The sequence below is a fragment of the Phalacrocorax carbo genome, chromosome 3 (assembly GCF_963921805.1).
Source record: "Phalacrocorax carbo chromosome 3, bPhaCar2.1, whole genome shotgun sequence".
NCBI lineage: Eukaryota > Metazoa > Chordata > Aves > Suliformes > Phalacrocoracidae > Phalacrocorax > Phalacrocorax carbo.
The window spans coordinates 115,651,731-115,667,823 of record NC_087515.1 but is presented as its reverse complement, the minus strand read 5'-3'; the positions used below and the strand labels follow the sequence as shown (position 1 = coordinate 115,667,823).

At 38.5% G+C, this 16,093-nt stretch overlaps 1 protein-coding gene across 1 annotated transcript in view; it reads left to right on the top strand.

Moving 5' to 3' along the window:
* The window catches only part of NBAS (NBAS subunit of NRZ tethering complex), a 187,540-nt gene that overhangs the window by 22,096 nt on the left and 149,351 nt on the right, over positions 1-16,093 (top strand). The window contains exons 12-21 of the mRNA XM_064448069.1: positions 4,526-4,654; positions 7,875-7,938; positions 9,380-9,573; positions 10,664-10,921; positions 11,347-11,472; positions 12,637-12,788; positions 13,629-13,763; positions 14,035-14,113; positions 14,818-14,922; positions 15,216-15,352. Coding sequence (XP_064304139.1) covers positions 4,526-4,654; positions 7,875-7,938; positions 9,380-9,573; positions 10,664-10,921; positions 11,347-11,472; positions 12,637-12,788; positions 13,629-13,763; positions 14,035-14,113; positions 14,818-14,922; positions 15,216-15,352 — 1,379 coding nt within the window. The remainder of the gene's footprint in view (positions 1-4,525; positions 4,655-7,874; positions 7,939-9,379; positions 9,574-10,663; positions 10,922-11,346; positions 11,473-12,636; positions 12,789-13,628; positions 13,764-14,034; positions 14,114-14,817; positions 14,923-15,215; positions 15,353-16,093) is intronic.

Sequence of the window (16,093 nt, the reverse complement as noted above, 5' to 3'; positions counted from 1 at the left end):
TGGCTGCAGTGACCATGAGATGGTTGAGTTTAGGATACTGTGAGGTAGAAGCAGGGCTATGAGTCCGGTTACAACCTTGGACTTCAAGAGGGCCAACTTTGACCTCTTCAAAGACCAGCAGGAAGAATCCTGTGGGTTAGGGCTCTGGAAGGCAGAGGGGTCCAAGAGAGCTGGACAGTATTCAAGGACCACTTCCTGTGAGCTCAAGATCGGTGCACCCCCAGGATGAAGAAGTCAGGCAGTGGAGTCTGGACACCCACATGGATGATCAAAGAGCTTCTAGAGAAACTCAAATGGAAGAGGGAGGTTCACAGTATGTGGAAAAAGGGACTGGCCACTTGGGAGGAATATAGGAATGTTGCCAGGGTGTGCAGAGATGTGATGGGGAAGTCCAAGGCCCACTTGGAATTAAATCTGGCAATGCATGTCAAAGATAACAAGAAGGGCTTCTTTAAATACGTCAGCAGTAAAAGGAAGATTGGGGATACAGTGGGCCCACTGCTGAACAAGTAATGGCCCTGGCGACACAGGATGCCGAGAAGGCAGAGTAACTCAATGCCATCTTTGCCTTGGTCTTTACTGCTAAGGCTGGCCCTCAGGCATCTCAGCCCCCAGAGGTGAGAGGACAAATCTGGAGAAAAGACGACTTGGCATCAGTTGAGGAGAATTGGATCAGAGATCATCTATGCAAACTGGATCCTCACAAATCCATGGGCCCCAATGGGATGCACCTACGAGTGCTAAGGGAGCTGGTGGATGTTCTTGCTGAGCCACTATCCATCATCTTTGAAAGGTAGCGGAGGACAGGAGAGGTGCCTGAGGACTGGAGGAAAGCAAATGTCACCCCAATCTTCAAAAAGGGCAAGAAGGAGGACCCAGGAAACTACATGCCAGTCAGCCTTACCTCCACCACCAGAAAGGTGATGGAGCAGTTCATCCTGGAGGTCATCTCCAGACATGTAGAGGACAAGAAGGTTTTCAGAAGTAGTCAACATGGATATACCAAGGGAAGATCATGCTTGACCAACCTGATAGCCTTCTATGATGGCATGACTGGCTGGGTCGATGAAGGGAGAGCTGTGGATGTTGTCTATCTTGACTTCAGTAAGGTATTCGACAATGTCTCCTATAGCATCCTCACAGGCAAGCTAAGGAAGTGTGGGTTGGATGAGTGGACAGTGAGGTGGACAGAGAACTGGCTCAACAACAGAACTCAGAGGGTAGTGATCAATGGAGCAGAGTCTGGATGGAGGCCTGTCACTAGTGGTGTTCCCCAGGGGTCTGTGCTGGGTCCAGCCCTGTTCAACATAGTCATCAACGACCTGGATGATGGGACAGAGTGTAACCTCAGCAAGTTTGGTGATGACACCAAGCTGGGAGGAGTGGCTGATACACTGGAAGGCTGTGCTGCCATCCAGCGAGACCTGGAGAGGCTGGAGAGCTGGGCCCAGGGGAACCTCATGAAATTCAACAAGAGCAAGTGCCAGGTCCTGCACCTGGGAAGGAACAACCCCATGCACCAGTACAGGCTGGGGGCTGACCTACTGGAAAGTGACTCTGCTGAGAAGGACCTGGGGGTGTTGGTGGACAGCAAGGTGACCATGAGCCAGCAACGTGCCCTTTGGGCCAAGAAGGCCAACAGTATTCTGGGGTGCATTACAAGGAGTGTGGCCAGCAGTTCAAGAGAGGTTATCCTTGCCCTCTACTCTGCCCTAGTGAGGCCACATTTGGAGTACTGTGTCCAGTTTTGAGGCTCTCCAGTTTAAGAGGGACGTGGAACTGCTTGAGCAAGTCCCGTGGAGAGCTACCAAGATGCTCAGGGGACTGGAGCATCTCCTGTATGAGGAAAGGCTGAGAGAATTGGGTTTGTTTAGCCTGGAGAAGAGAAGACTGAGGGGGGATTTCATCAATACCTATAAATATCTAAAGGGTGGGTGTCAGGACGATGGGACTAGGCTCTTTTCAATAGCCAGTGACAGGAAAAGGGTCAATGGGCACAAGTTGGAACACAAGAAGTTCCACCTCAATATGAGGAAAAACTTCTTTCCTGTGAGGGTGCCAGAGCAGTGGCACAGGCTACCCAGGGGGGCTGTGGAGTCTCCTTCCCTGGAGACATTCAAAACCTTCCTGGACGCATTCCTGTGCCCCTGCTCTGGGTGTCCCTGCTCAAGCAGTGGGGTTGGGCAAGATGATCTCCAGAGGTCCCTTCCAACTCCCACCATTCTGTGATTCTGTACTGGAAGGCTAGTACTGAGTGTAGCTGTACTAAACTTTAGCTTCATTGCACTTTGCCAGTATTAAATTTACAAAGAAAAGCAGAGTTTTTTGTTCATCCTTGAATGTTTTAATCCATTTTCAGAGATTAAATATGTGAGGAATAGTTCATATTCTTAGTGTGAAATTGGCAGTGGTGTTAAGGTATGACAGACACAGGAGCTAGATGACTTGCGTATTGGATCTAGCTGTACTGGGATGCGATTCTTAGCGTTGCTAACTTAAATGATACTTATAAAATGTGAGGTGCCAGCTGAGGTTTTCAGTGTCTTTTTCTGCAGTTCCCTGAAGTTGACAGGCTGTTTACTGAGGCAGCATTGTCTGCTTTGCCAAAGGACTGATTAACCTCTGTAGATAACAGTGCTCGAGTAGTAAATGTGAATGTGTTAATGGCCACTCAACATCTAAATTTAACTGCCACAGAATTATTACTGAGTAAATGTTTAACCCTTGTTAAAATCTGTGATGTGTACCACTGACCATTTATCTTAATGGGTTATATGTTTTTGCTATACATTTCTAAGTCCTTTAACAGTCTTGTTCATTTGCCATTAGTAGGCATGTACTATTCCTTGGCAAAATATAGTACAGATTGCAGTATTCTAGCTGCTTAAGAATATAATCAGAGAATACTTAAAAATTGTTTATATTAGAAAAATTTAATTAGTTTAAAAAATGAACCTTAATAATGCTCTCCTTTTTTATTAAAAACACATTTTAAGCTTGGATTTAAGCAGTGCTTTCAATAGCTGCAAACCACTGTACAACAGTGAGCAAATTACTTGACAATTGTTGTTTCTGTGGCATAGCTGGAACTTAAAACAGCCTAAGAAATAAAATAATAAACCCAAATGAATACACAAATACTAAAAGAATAGTGTTATCTTCAAATGATACCTACCACTAATGAGCTGTAGAAACTCCATTAAAACTTCTTAATTGTGTGGATGTCTAGTAACTTTTCCGTGCTTCGTTTATGTTGGGGTGTTTTCCAAGAGGGGAGGTGCTGCCTTAAAAATTGATTATCTGCAGACTTGGACAGTTTTAACACCGTTGTAGCATGAGTCTTTATTAGGAAGTCTTTAAAAGTGAACTGCACTAATAAAATGGGATTTTATAAAAAGTAGAAATTTTGGGAATGTACCTCCTGTCTTTCAGTGAAGACTAGACTCTTGAGAACCTAATGAACTTTCTGAAAACATGGAAGTTGTGTTGGGAACGAGAGGTATAAACATAAATAGTATTTTCAGAACTTTTTATGCATTGCCAGTGGCACTAAGTTTGACTTCAGAATTTGGGTATATATTTAAAGGCTTTTGTCTCATGGAAATAGGGTATAGATCCATTTGTAATTGTGTGGGAGTTCATGGATCCATAAGGAAATATTTTGTTTGAAGTACATTTTGCCTCCTAAGATATCCAGAGCTGAAGGAAAATTTAATCCAGGAGAATTTTTCTAGCCTTGATGAAGTTTACTTACAGATGTTGAATTATTTCATCTGTATGGGCTTAATTTGATGTTTGCTATATTGTTGCTTAGTCTATTGTTACCCAAGAGATTCTTAAGTTCAGGTTCAGTGTCCTGAAATGAAAAATGTGCTCCTCCCAAGATCTCTTCATCTATGTATTTCTTGTATCCCACTCCCCCACCCCCTCTCTTTTTTTTTTTTTTTTTTTTTTCCCTTTAATTATAATAATGGTCACCCAAAAGTTTTCTCCAAGGGAGGATGGGCCTGCACTAAGCTGTGTTTGGGTAACAGTCTTCCTTGAGTGGACCTAAGAGGCAGGACAGTAGAAAAACTGTGGTTGCCAAATGTTTTCTCCGAACAGATGATTTGAGAACAACCTGCAGTTTTCCCTCCAAGTAGCTCTCCATCCCTGCCTGTGGCCTTCTAGGATTGCCACACTTTCAGATTATATTTGATGTATAACAATGATACAGAAGCTGACATTCCTAATGATTTGTGTTATCGTAATGTTCTGTATACAGGCTGCTTTACTCTTCCATGCTGCAATTGCTATTTTACCTTTATTCTGACTGTTAGGTTGTTTTTTTGTTTGCCTTTTTTTTTTTAATTTAAAACATGTTAAATTTTGTGGATGGAAGACTGTATAATTTTTTTTTCCTAAAATAGAAAAAATATAATTTGGCCTTTTTGGGGAGGTCTCTTTGTTGTGCTTTGATGTGTATGGGGATTTTGTTTGTTTGGGTTTTTATTTTTTTTTACTTCACTCACATAATGTTTGGCAGGATGGCGTTTTCAAGATGAATCTTTCTCCTGATGGAGCTCTTCTGGCAGCCATTCATTTCTCAGGAAAACTGACAATCTGGTCTATTCCATCTCTCAGACAACAAGGAGAATGGGACCAAACCGATCAGGTAAGAAGTTTGTAGATGTTTAGAAATTTGCAGTATATGTTTTAATCCTTTGGAGCTATGTTATCCTTGGAGATGAGAGTAATTCAGATAACTGTGCTTTAGCTACATATTATTTTTCCAGTCAACTCCAAATTTTTCAAAAGCCCTATATTTACTTTCACAATAGTCTTTGTGTGTTTTAACTATAACCCTTAACCTTTAAAAATTAAGAAAAAGAACCAGTTGTGTTGGAATTTTTCATGAGGCCTTTTGGTGACAAGTGGGTAGCACTGATAGAGGTAAACTGAAATGCTAATGTTAAAATATTAGTGGAGGCCAACACGGATAACTCTGTTTCAATGGCTAAAATGAAATTCTGCTGGATGTCTAATGTGCTCTTCTATTCCTCCCTCAAAATTTACCTTACCTCTGTCAGGTAACACTCCAGAATAGTCTGTTCATCAGGTTGGTATTAGTAAGTCACGTGCTTTCTACAGGAATTTTTTGCAAAACTGAGTAGGGGAACTTAAGTTAGGAATTTCCCAGACACTGGCAAACCTTTATGTGACTAGTGTGAATTTTAACACTGAGAATTGAAAACTAATTAGTTTTCAAAGAAAAGTCCAAATAACTAATACACTTTTTGGGTAAAGAGAACAATTTATTTTAACAAGGAAAATATATCTGCATTTTGAAAAGTGACATGTATGATGTGTTGTGTTCTAAACTTACAAGACGGGCACTGACATCATGTCCAAACAGGGTCAAATGGGATCCTTGGTCACTAGACATAGGTGGCACAAATTACCACCAATATTTCCTACGCAGTATTGATCTCAGATGGTTTTATTGTACATAAGTGTGTTCCTTATTAGAAAATTATTGTAGAATTAAATACTTGCTGCTTAGTAGTAAACAGTTATGTTTTAGTGCATGTGCTGATTAATAAATTCACATGTTATCAGGAAATATTTGCAGTTTCTGATTATCTGTAATTTCCTTTTGCAAGGTAAATCTTTGTACACTGTGTTGATTCCTGTAGAAATTCCAGTACAAAAATATTTCCTTCAGTTTTTGTCGAATGTTTTAAATTCTTCAAGTTTGTGTATTCATATGAAATACAGTCAGCCTCCGTCCCCCGCACCCCCCCTCCGCCCGGAATTCTTCCTTGGTCTATGCATTGCACAGTAGGCAGCATAAGGTCCACAAAAAACCACTTCCTGACATTACATATAGGCACAGGTTTCTATAATGAGGAAGAAGACAAAATGAAAGCAGATGTCTTCCTTCGGGTATCATAATAACAATGAAGTTAAATGAATGTTTTCTGGAAAATTACAGAAAAAAATATAGGCCAAAAACTTTGACTATAGGAAAGAGAAGTCGATAAACACCTGCAGAGACAATGGTATGTTGCCATCCTGAACACCACTGGTGTGCTGCTATCTTTCTGTTGTGACTGCAGGACTTGGCAACGTGGCTGCGTTGTTGTGTAGTGTAAGTTTTGGTTCTCACAGGTAAGCAGTCAGATCTGGTTAGGCTCTACAGGGTCTGGCAGGAATGAAGCTCACTTTCTCCATAGAAGCCTGGGTGGGTTTGGTTTTGTGACCAAAACAGTGTTGATGACACCTCAGTGTTTTAGCTGTTGTTCAGCAGTGCTATGCAGCTTCAGGGCCTTCTCTGTTTATCACTGTCCTCCCCTAGTGAGTAGTTTGGGGGTGCACAACAACCTGGGAGAGGATGCAGCGTGGACAGCTGGCCCTGGCTGACTGAAGGGATTTTCCATGCCATATAACACCATGCTCAGCAATAGAAACGGGGTTGGGAAGGTTTTGGGTAGGTAGGCATGGCTCAGAGACTAGGGGGGCATCAGTCTGCTTGTGGGAGGTGATGAATGATTGCCTTTGCATTGCTTGTTTTTCTTTTTTCTTTGATTTTCCTTTGCTTAATATACTATCTTTGTCTTGACCTATGATTGTTCTTGCTTTTGCTCTTCCTACGCTTTCCCCTCTCCCACTAGGGAGGGGAATTAGCAAGCGGCTGCGTGGTGCTTTGCTACAAGCTGGGGTCAAACCATCACAGAAATGTAGTTCCAAGCTTATTTAGGAAAATACTTTTAAAAAACAAACGAAAAATCCAGCTCCAGTGTTTGGCAGAAGTGTTGTGTGTGTATGTATGCATATCTATATCCATTTCCATATATATCTCTATATTTTTAACATACATTTCAGGTTTTTATGAAAATACAGATTTTGCTCAATGTTTACAGTGAATATTTTTCCTTTGTTTTTAACAGTAATGGGTATGTGCACTGAAGCAGTTTTCAGGACTTTATCATCTAGTAAGGGTGATATAACGGAGTATTACAGTACTTGGCTGTTTTCAGAATTATTTTTATAGGTGAAATCGGTATTCAAGTTCATAATGTGTGCAATTCCTCCTTAACTGCCACCCAAATATATTTAAGTTAAATTAGCCTCACATTTACTTTTAATTAGTAGACCCCTCTCTTTCTACTAAAAAACTAAGCCTGAAAATCACCTTTGTATGACCCAAAACTGCTTCGGTTGTCTGAACTGTATAATCTACCTGCAGCTAGGGTAGGATTACGGTCATCTGTGGTTGTGTAGTTCTCATGTATTCTAACATTACCAAATAAAGTTCAAAAAAACCCCACAGCGACAGCTTACTAATACTAAATGCTGCAGTGCATCATCAAAATGATGCTGGTTCCCTTGCTGCACTAGTCTTGAAAGGGGTTTTATAGTTATGGAAATAACCAGAGGAAATACATACTGCACTGTACTGGGCTGGTACTCGGGAGCAGTACACAGAGCAAACAGGAGGACTGTTTTGGAGATGCTTCTTTTATATGCTTGCTGTCCTATGTATAGACCTGAAAAACAAATGCTTGGTGGGATTCCAAGTGCTGGAGAGCCTTTATTTCAGAAACCTATTTAATGCTGACTAGGCCAGGTCTGATTATATTCTTGTTTTCTAATATGGTGTTTTAGGAATCCAGTGGTCTGTTTTCCTATGTTTTTGTTTCAATTTAACTGTTTAGAGATGAGTACAGTGTCATCATAGCAGCTGTATGTTTTATGTTCAGGAAAAGTTTGAATTTATGTAGGAGTGTTTTTATTGAAAAAATGAGTGGGTAAGCAGCAAAGTAAATACAGTTTGTCTGTGTTTACAAAGACTTGCATATAATCCTTTATTCCTCTTGCCCTCTATGTTTTAGCCAGGTTATGATGAGATCAACCCGGACTGGAGACTCTCTAGTGAAAAAAGAAAGAAAATAAAAGGTACGTGGTTCAGTTAGATCATTATTTTATACCACTTTGTAGTTAAAAGTATTTACACAAATATACTAAGATCCGAAATGGCTTATTTAAATCTCAGTTAGAATAGTTGCCAAAATTGTATGTATGATTTGAATTTGTAGCATGGCGTAGCTAAATGAGTGTCACAGTAGTGGTGTGGGTTTGTGGGGTTTGTTTTCTTTTTAAAATCCTCTCTTAGTAATTCTTTTGTATTCATAATCATAAAAAAGAAGATACTTGTTTTAGTACAGGACTTCTATTAATCATGTGATTATGACTCTGGAATGAAGAATAATCAGTAGATGTCTTACCTTATATCAGAAGCCACTACATCATATCATAGGTAACATGTTATTAGAGCCTACAGTCTAAAAAACTGAACTTACCTTTTCTTTCTACGAATGTCTAATAAATATTGAAAGCTAATGTACTTTGTAGAGATAAGGTTAAAATTCTGAAACAAATGGGCTTTGTTTCTTCTGACTGGTTTTGCCTCATGTCAGCCTTTGTTCTTTTCCCAAAATTGAAGCCACTGTGTGCAGCTATTTTTCACCTGGTTATTGCATGGCTCTTCCAAGAGTGCAGGGATCAATAGCTGTTCCATGATCCATTCACTACTGCTTGCATCTGTATTATTACACACACACACCCCCCCCCCCCCATTTCTTTGTACTATTTTTCTCAGTGATTCTGTCTTTGGGTTGATGCATCTGACCTTCACAGGTGCTGACTAAGCACTGAAGTGGCAGAAAGGTGATAAGCTGATCTGTTTCTCAGTCCTGTTTGGGGAAAGGTGGTTTTCATCAGAGAGGTGGGAAATGACAGTGTAGTGAACAAATTGAGCTAACTCTCTGGTGAACATTTTGTGCCAACATCCAGTTACTGTAATCAAAATAATCTTAGAAGTAACACAGCTTCCCTCTTCAGTTGTGGTGACTCTTGCTTTTTTGTTTTTAGTCTTAACCTCATCTTCTGGGCTGTTTCAGAAACCTTGTTCATGGTTGTCACTTGCCCTCAAAAACAGTGTAACCTTTTCTGATTTTTGTTAGTATTATATTCGTAGCCAGGGAGACTTGCTTAAGGATGACCTGGGAAATATTGAAACAGATCTTTATCAAATACCTAAAATTTTTCATGTTTTGTGTAAATAAATCTGAACACTATGAATTCTTTTACCAAATAATATTAAAAGAAATTAAGACAAAAATTGTTTTTTTCCCTCAACAGTTTTCGTTAATGCAGAACTGATTTAGTAAAGTATAATTGGTCTAAAATACGTGGTAAGCCAAGGATGCATATGCAATAATATTTGTTAAATTGGGCCATCAGATGAAATCTTTTAATAACTGAAGTTACTTCTGTTCTTATCTGATGTTTAAAGCTGTCTTTCTTTGTATGGTGCTTTCTTATTTGTTTAATTTAGATAAAGAATCCTATTACCCGTTGATAGATGTAAATTGGTGGGCAGATAATTCTGTCATCCTGGCTCGCTGCTCTGGTGCATTGACTGTGTCATCAGTCAAGACGTTAAGAAACTTGCTGGGAAAATCATGTGAATGGTTCGAGAGTTCTCCTCAGGTCACTTCAGCTCACGATGGAGGATTTCTAAGTCTGGAGGTGAGGAATGTGCACAGGCAGGTACCTTTTTGGAATGCAGTAGAAACTGTTTGCTTTTCTATATGTAATCCTAAGGGTGTTGTGTGTGTGTGTGTGGTATGGTTTAAAAATTTATTACTGACAGGAAAAGTGATTTGTTGTTGTATCTATCTCTAGGTAGATGTTGCACGGAAATTCTGAACTTGCTGCAATTCAACTGTCTTAATAAAAACTTAACTGTTAGGTAACTTTTAGAGTAGATGCAAAACTCCTAGAAGGCTGAGTCTTAATGAGAGGAATCTTGCTGCAGGATCTGTCGACAGTTTTCACTGCTTTGTATGTTAGTGCATTTGAAGAATAGTGCAAGCGTGCCTCTTCCATTTTGAAACAGATGACCCTTACAGGGGCAATGTATTTAAGAGAAATGAGAAACACATTAAGTCAAGACCAAGCCACATAAGAGATCTTTCTTGGTTGATTTTCAGTACGATTCCAAGAGGGAGTAGAACATAATTATGGGTAAGAAGATAACCAGGAATTTTCATTGAAATGAAGAAAATGACTGTTTCCTAAGGCTTACACTGAAATAGGTCTTTAGTATAAAATAGTTTAAAATAATAATTATCGGAATATCTCAGTATGTACCAAAGCTTGCTTGTATGTTTTGGAATGATTCGTTTTATTCTGGAAATCAGATCTAGCCAGTGACTAGCATACAGAAAACCTTGCTTTGGATAGCTGAGAGTTGAAAACATTGCTGTACACTGCAGCAAGCTATATAACAGTGTCCTAAGATGTCTCCATAGTTCTGTATTGTCCAGGGTGGTATAGGACATGTAGTTTAATAGTAGATTACTATTAAGAAGCCTTCACCCTTGCTTCAGGAGGTAAGGGATGAAGCTTCATATCTAGGAGTCAGATCGAGTCAGGGTTTGTGGAATATACTAAGCAAGCAGAGAAATAAAGGGTTTAAAGGAGAAGGGGAGGAAGGATGTTTATTCTGAAAGTTGAAGTACTGGAAGTGGAGGTGTACCCCAGTTCTCACCAAACTAGTTGAGATGGAGTAGGTGGATGCTTCATATTCTACCTGTAAAATTTTTTTTCTGTGCAGTGCGAGATAAAGCTTGTTCCAAAAAGACTACGCTTGGAGAGCAGGCCTGGTGATGAAGATGAGGGAGAAGATGACTCTGAGTCAGATGATGAAGCTTCTGCTAAGGACAGATACTTCACCTACCTAAAGCAAGGCCTGTACTTTGTGACAGAAATGGAACGATTTGCTCCTCCTCGGAAACGTCCACGTACTATTACAAAAAATTTCCGCCTTGTCAGTTTGAGATCCACAACTCCAGAGGAGCTGTACCAGAGAAAAGTAAGTACAGAAGGAAAAGTCATATCTCTCGTAATCAGCTTTATTTAGGCCTGTGAGTCACTCTTAACAAAGAACAGATACTTCTTAGTTTTTACAATTACTCTAGACAGGACTTTGTCTCTGCCATTTCAATTGTTCTGATGGTAAACTAGCCCATTTTGTAGCTGTTAGAGTTTCCAGGGAGTGCTGATGTCGTGCTGGTTACCTAAATAGCTTCTTCCTTCTTCGTGAGGAAGTATCTGATTTTCTGGAGGTGTCCATCACATCTGAGTCTCACTCATCTGTACCTTGACCCGTTATCTTTCCTACCTGCTTAAGCATACACACAGTAATTATCCCTCTACCTATTTCAATACACAGAATTAATAATTGATTGTTTAATATAGAAATCGGATTACTTTCATTTTCATGTGTTTTCGTTTTAGATTGATAATGAAGAGTATGGGGAAGCTTTGTCTTTGGCTCAAGCATATGGCCTTGATTCTGATCTTGTGTATCAAAGGCAGTGGAGGAAGTCGGCTGTTAACGTCGCTTCAATTCAAGACTATTTGGTGGGTTTGTTTTTGTGACATTTAGGCTTTCTTATCAGAATGGCTGTGTTATCTTTACAGAAATTGAATTCTCAATTGTGTTCTAATTTATACAACATAAATTGGTGGCAGTTTGGAGAGCTGTCTAGCAAATTCTATTTCATGTCAGAGTATGATCTTGTTAATTTTACTGAAGGCCTGATCCAGAGCCTTGGAAGCTAATGGAAATCTTTCTTTTCAAGTATCTTCTAATTTCTTTTAATAGCAACTTGCTTTCTCTGGTGTAATCTTTCCCCTGCATGCAGCAGTAGATTGTTGCCTAGCAAATGAATAATAATAATTGGAAATATAAAGTGTTTAAATAACTTCCAAGTATTTTAGAAAATTAAATAGGAAGGTGAAGTTGGTATCAGTAGCTATATGGCAAAGTTTGAATAACAAAATTTACAGTTAACTCTGCTACCTGTAACCACTGCTTTTCAGTAGAACCCATTGTGGGGTGTTTTGGGTTGGAAGAAAGACTTGCAAACTCAGCAGATGAGCGTTGTCAAAGATGCACAAACTAATGGTGCTATTGGGTAAAGTCTTCCAAGAGATCAAGAGAAATATAATCTAATTTTTGGTTTTTTTTAAGTCAGATATTAATTGAATGTCAAAATCAGATTTTTACAAGTATCATTCTCCATGTGTTATGTAGTATCAACTGAAGATCAGCAGATAAGGCCAATGGTAAGGTGTGTCCTTCCTGTCATGGAATCCTATTGGTATGTGAAGAGGTTGATACTGAAAATTAGTCTAGTGCTATTGTGGGGATACACTTGGTTTATAACAAGAGCATTTTAGCCCTAAAACATCACATTTTATTTAGTGTAAGGAGAAGTGATACTAATTAGGGAATACAAGTAACTTCTGTTTCAGTTGTTGTGAAAGTTCTGTGAAATCATTTGATATTTCTGTGCCCTTTTCTGCCATACGTACTCTGAGGGAATGAGGGTTTTTGCTTTTCACTTCTTTTTTTTTTTTTGCTGGTTCATGTAGTCAGTCATCAGGTTACCTTGACATTTACTTAGGTGGAAGAAACACATTAGAAGATACAATTTTTTTTTTTTTTTTTTTTTAACATCTAACTTCATTGCTTTGAATTGAAGCAGATAACATTGTGTCTACGCTCTTGTTCTTGGACAGAGCAAAATTAAGAAGCGTGCATGGGTTCTTCACGAGTGCTTGGAAAGAGTTCCAGACAATGTGGATGCTGCTAAGAAGCTCCTTCAGTATGGCTTGAAAGGCACAGACTTGGAGGCTCTTGTGGCCATAGGAAAAGGAGAAGATGGTGGCAGGTTTGGGAAGAGTTTTTTTTGTTGTTGTTTTCTTTGTGAAGAATCGTGTATGGAGTCTTTTCTGATAATTTGGTACCTTTTTTTAAATTGACGACTAATGAAAATGTTAAGATGCTTTTGCAGGACATAAAGAAAGGTAATGCTTTGAATCAAACTAGTCTAAAGATGTTCACAAGGTACCTATTCTCACTTTACCTTTTAGAAAGGTAAAATCTCTGTTTTTTTACTGCATTTTCCCTCTTCTCTGGATGCCCTTTATTTTCTTCATCATAGAGAACTTCTGATGTTACTATTTTTCTGTGAGAATCTGTTTCTTGCATCTTCTGGAAGCTGTAGCTACCCCTATAAATGTGTTCTGTTGTATGTCTTAATTGTTGTAATGATCTTTTGTTGTTCAAGTGGGGACAAAACAAAATGCAGTGGGTCAGTGGGGTAATGCATGCAGAGAGAATTCTTTTCAGTAGTCAGGTCCTGGTGGTAGAAATAGAAGAGGCTGTTCTTCCTCATGCATCTTCATCTGTTACCATTGTATGCTGTAGAGCTTCTGCCAATCCCAGTGCTACCCGTGGAATTTAGAAACTTTTATCAATCATCATAGCTGTGTGGTTGGTGGCTTGGTTTTTTGTTTGTTTGAGGGAGGAGGTGGAAACGAGATGCTGCTGCTTCTTGGCTTGTCATGAGTGTCAGCAAAACTCAGTATTATAATTTTCTGTTACAGTTTAAATTTTTAGTCAAGACATAAACAGAAACCTGCGTTAGTACGTTTATTCAAAATTAGTTTGTCATATCTTTTTGTTGTTGTTTTTTCTCAACATTGATCGTGGTGATGGTGTCTTCCAGATTTATCTTACCGGGAGAGGTGGACATTGAAATTCCCTATGAAGACTTTTTGTCACCAGATGAAGAAATGGATACTAGAAAGGAAAAAGAGGCCAAGAAGCGTCAAGAACTGCTATTATCAGTAAACTTCTCAAAGTAAATGAAATGTTAGGCCATGTTTTATTCAGAATTACAGGTTTATTATAACTACACAGTTGCAAGAACGGAACTACTCTTGTGTATGTTATTCCAAATAGGAAAGTGGTTTAAATTTTAATTGATGTTATATTGTGTCAAAGTTCTCAGTTTTCTTAATATCTTGATATATTCCAGTGCACAAAGTCATTAAAATGTGTAACTGTTGTCTTCATATGCACATGATGTACAGCATCAGTTGCAAGCATGAAAATTCCTGTTTTGAACACAGGCTGACACTGGAACAAAAAGAACTCTGCCGTAGCAGGCTGAAGCTGTTAACTTACCTTGATCGCCTTGAAACCTATGAGGTGAGGACACTTGGTAATTGGCTACAGTTCTTTTAAGTTCTCGTTCCATAGGTATTCCTGTAAGTTTTTCATCACAACATCACAATTTTTTATATGTATATAGTAGCATTAATGTTTGTAGTCTTGAAAAGCTACAGTTTCTCACTTGAGAAATGTAAGCTGTTTTCTGTTCTAGCTGCCGTGTTTCTCCTACTTCACTGTTGCAAATGGCTGGCTTCTACTGTTAAGAGGTATAGTTGGGCAAAAGCCTGCTTTGCACATACTGTGTCCACAGGGAATTAAGTTATGCAACAGCATGGGATGTGGAGTTTATTCAGGATTACTATTATTTCCATCTGTCAGTCTAATTAGCAAGTTCTATTCAGATTCTCTAACGAACCTGTTTGACTTCTGTAAGGTCATGGAGTACAGTTTTTGGCATGTCATGTCAAACTGTATTTTGCTTAGTTTTTAACTCTAACTTTACATGGCTCAATGTTGTATAAACCCTAATTAAAAGAAGGCAGAGAGTTGTCTTAGCTTATCAATCAAAAATGCGTCTGTGTTTTTCATACTGAAACAAATAAACAGCAGCATGCTTTTCCACATATATCTCATACTTAATCATCCTAAGATAAAGAAACATGTTAGGCTTTTGATGCTATTGTCAATCTTGCATAAAAAACATATTTTTGTAAGTTTTGGGTTTTCTTTTTGTTTTAAAGGAAATCCTTGGAGGGCCTCATGCAGCTGAACAGTACTATGATGGTGAATTCTTCAAGAAGTTCAGAAATCAGAATATTGTACTTTCGGCAAGAACTTATGCCCGGGTATTAATATTTATTTTGCTAGAATGTAATTTTGTTTTGGTATTGCTGTTTTCACTTCAGTGCATTTTTTCCCCCCTTTGAACTTAGTTGAATCTCAATGGAAACTTAAGAGGCAGGGGATGTATTTGTTTGATTGTAAATAAATAAACACAGTGACCCTGAGAATTTTCTTTATTGCTAAACAAAATTTTAAAATTACATGTTTATTGCATGACCTGAGCTTACATTTCTTGCTTATTTTCAGCTTCAATCAGTCTTAACCTAGTTCTGCAACTTAATGTTTTGTTCTTTAGGAAAGCAACGTCAGAGCCCTGGAAATTTTGTTCACTTTTCATGGATCAGCTTTACTTCCACACAGACAAGCAATTCTCTCCAATTTTCCAGAGACTACTTCACCACATGAATATTCTTTCTTGTTGCCTGAAGCTTGGTAAGAATGCATCAATTGAATATTAGCTAATAAAAAAGATGATTTTAGGTCAATACTTAAATTAGTTTCCATATATGGCAATCTGCTGTTGGTTATTACCTGAAATCGAGAGAGCAGCTTTGTCTTTATGTTGAGCAGTCTTCATTTTCTGCTTTACTTTGTGCCATTCATGGAAGCTTTTTGGTCTCTTTTGGTTATTATCAGGAAAGTAGGGACTTTAAATGTTCTTGCCTCCATTACATGTAAGAGGAGAAGCCTTTTCTGACCTGAAACTTTCCAGATTTTCACAGGTGTAATTACAAGTCTGTAATTGGTTTGTAATAACAGCCAGTGTTAGGAAATTAATAATACAAGTGTTTAGCTCCCTAGAAGCAATTATATTTTTCTTGATGTGTTTTGAAATGTAATTTAACTCTTAAGCAGTCAGTAACTTCAAAATCATTATTCTTCTTGTTACTGATTCTTATGCAGCTTGCTAAGGTAGCATTATGAAAAGCTTTAAATCCGAACTTTCCTACTCTTCCATTTCAGCATAAAATGTTAGTTTACTGCCAATTTCATATACCTTTTTGTAAGAGAGTCTTCCTTGAACATCATAATAAAGTTCTGTGTATTAATTAAAAGAATTTTTTTTATTCTAGAGTGTTTCTTTCTAACACTTCAATTATGAAATTAGTTTTGAAGCAGGTTGTTCAGGGCCCATAAAGAATTGGGGATATTTAATTATTTATTATTTTACAA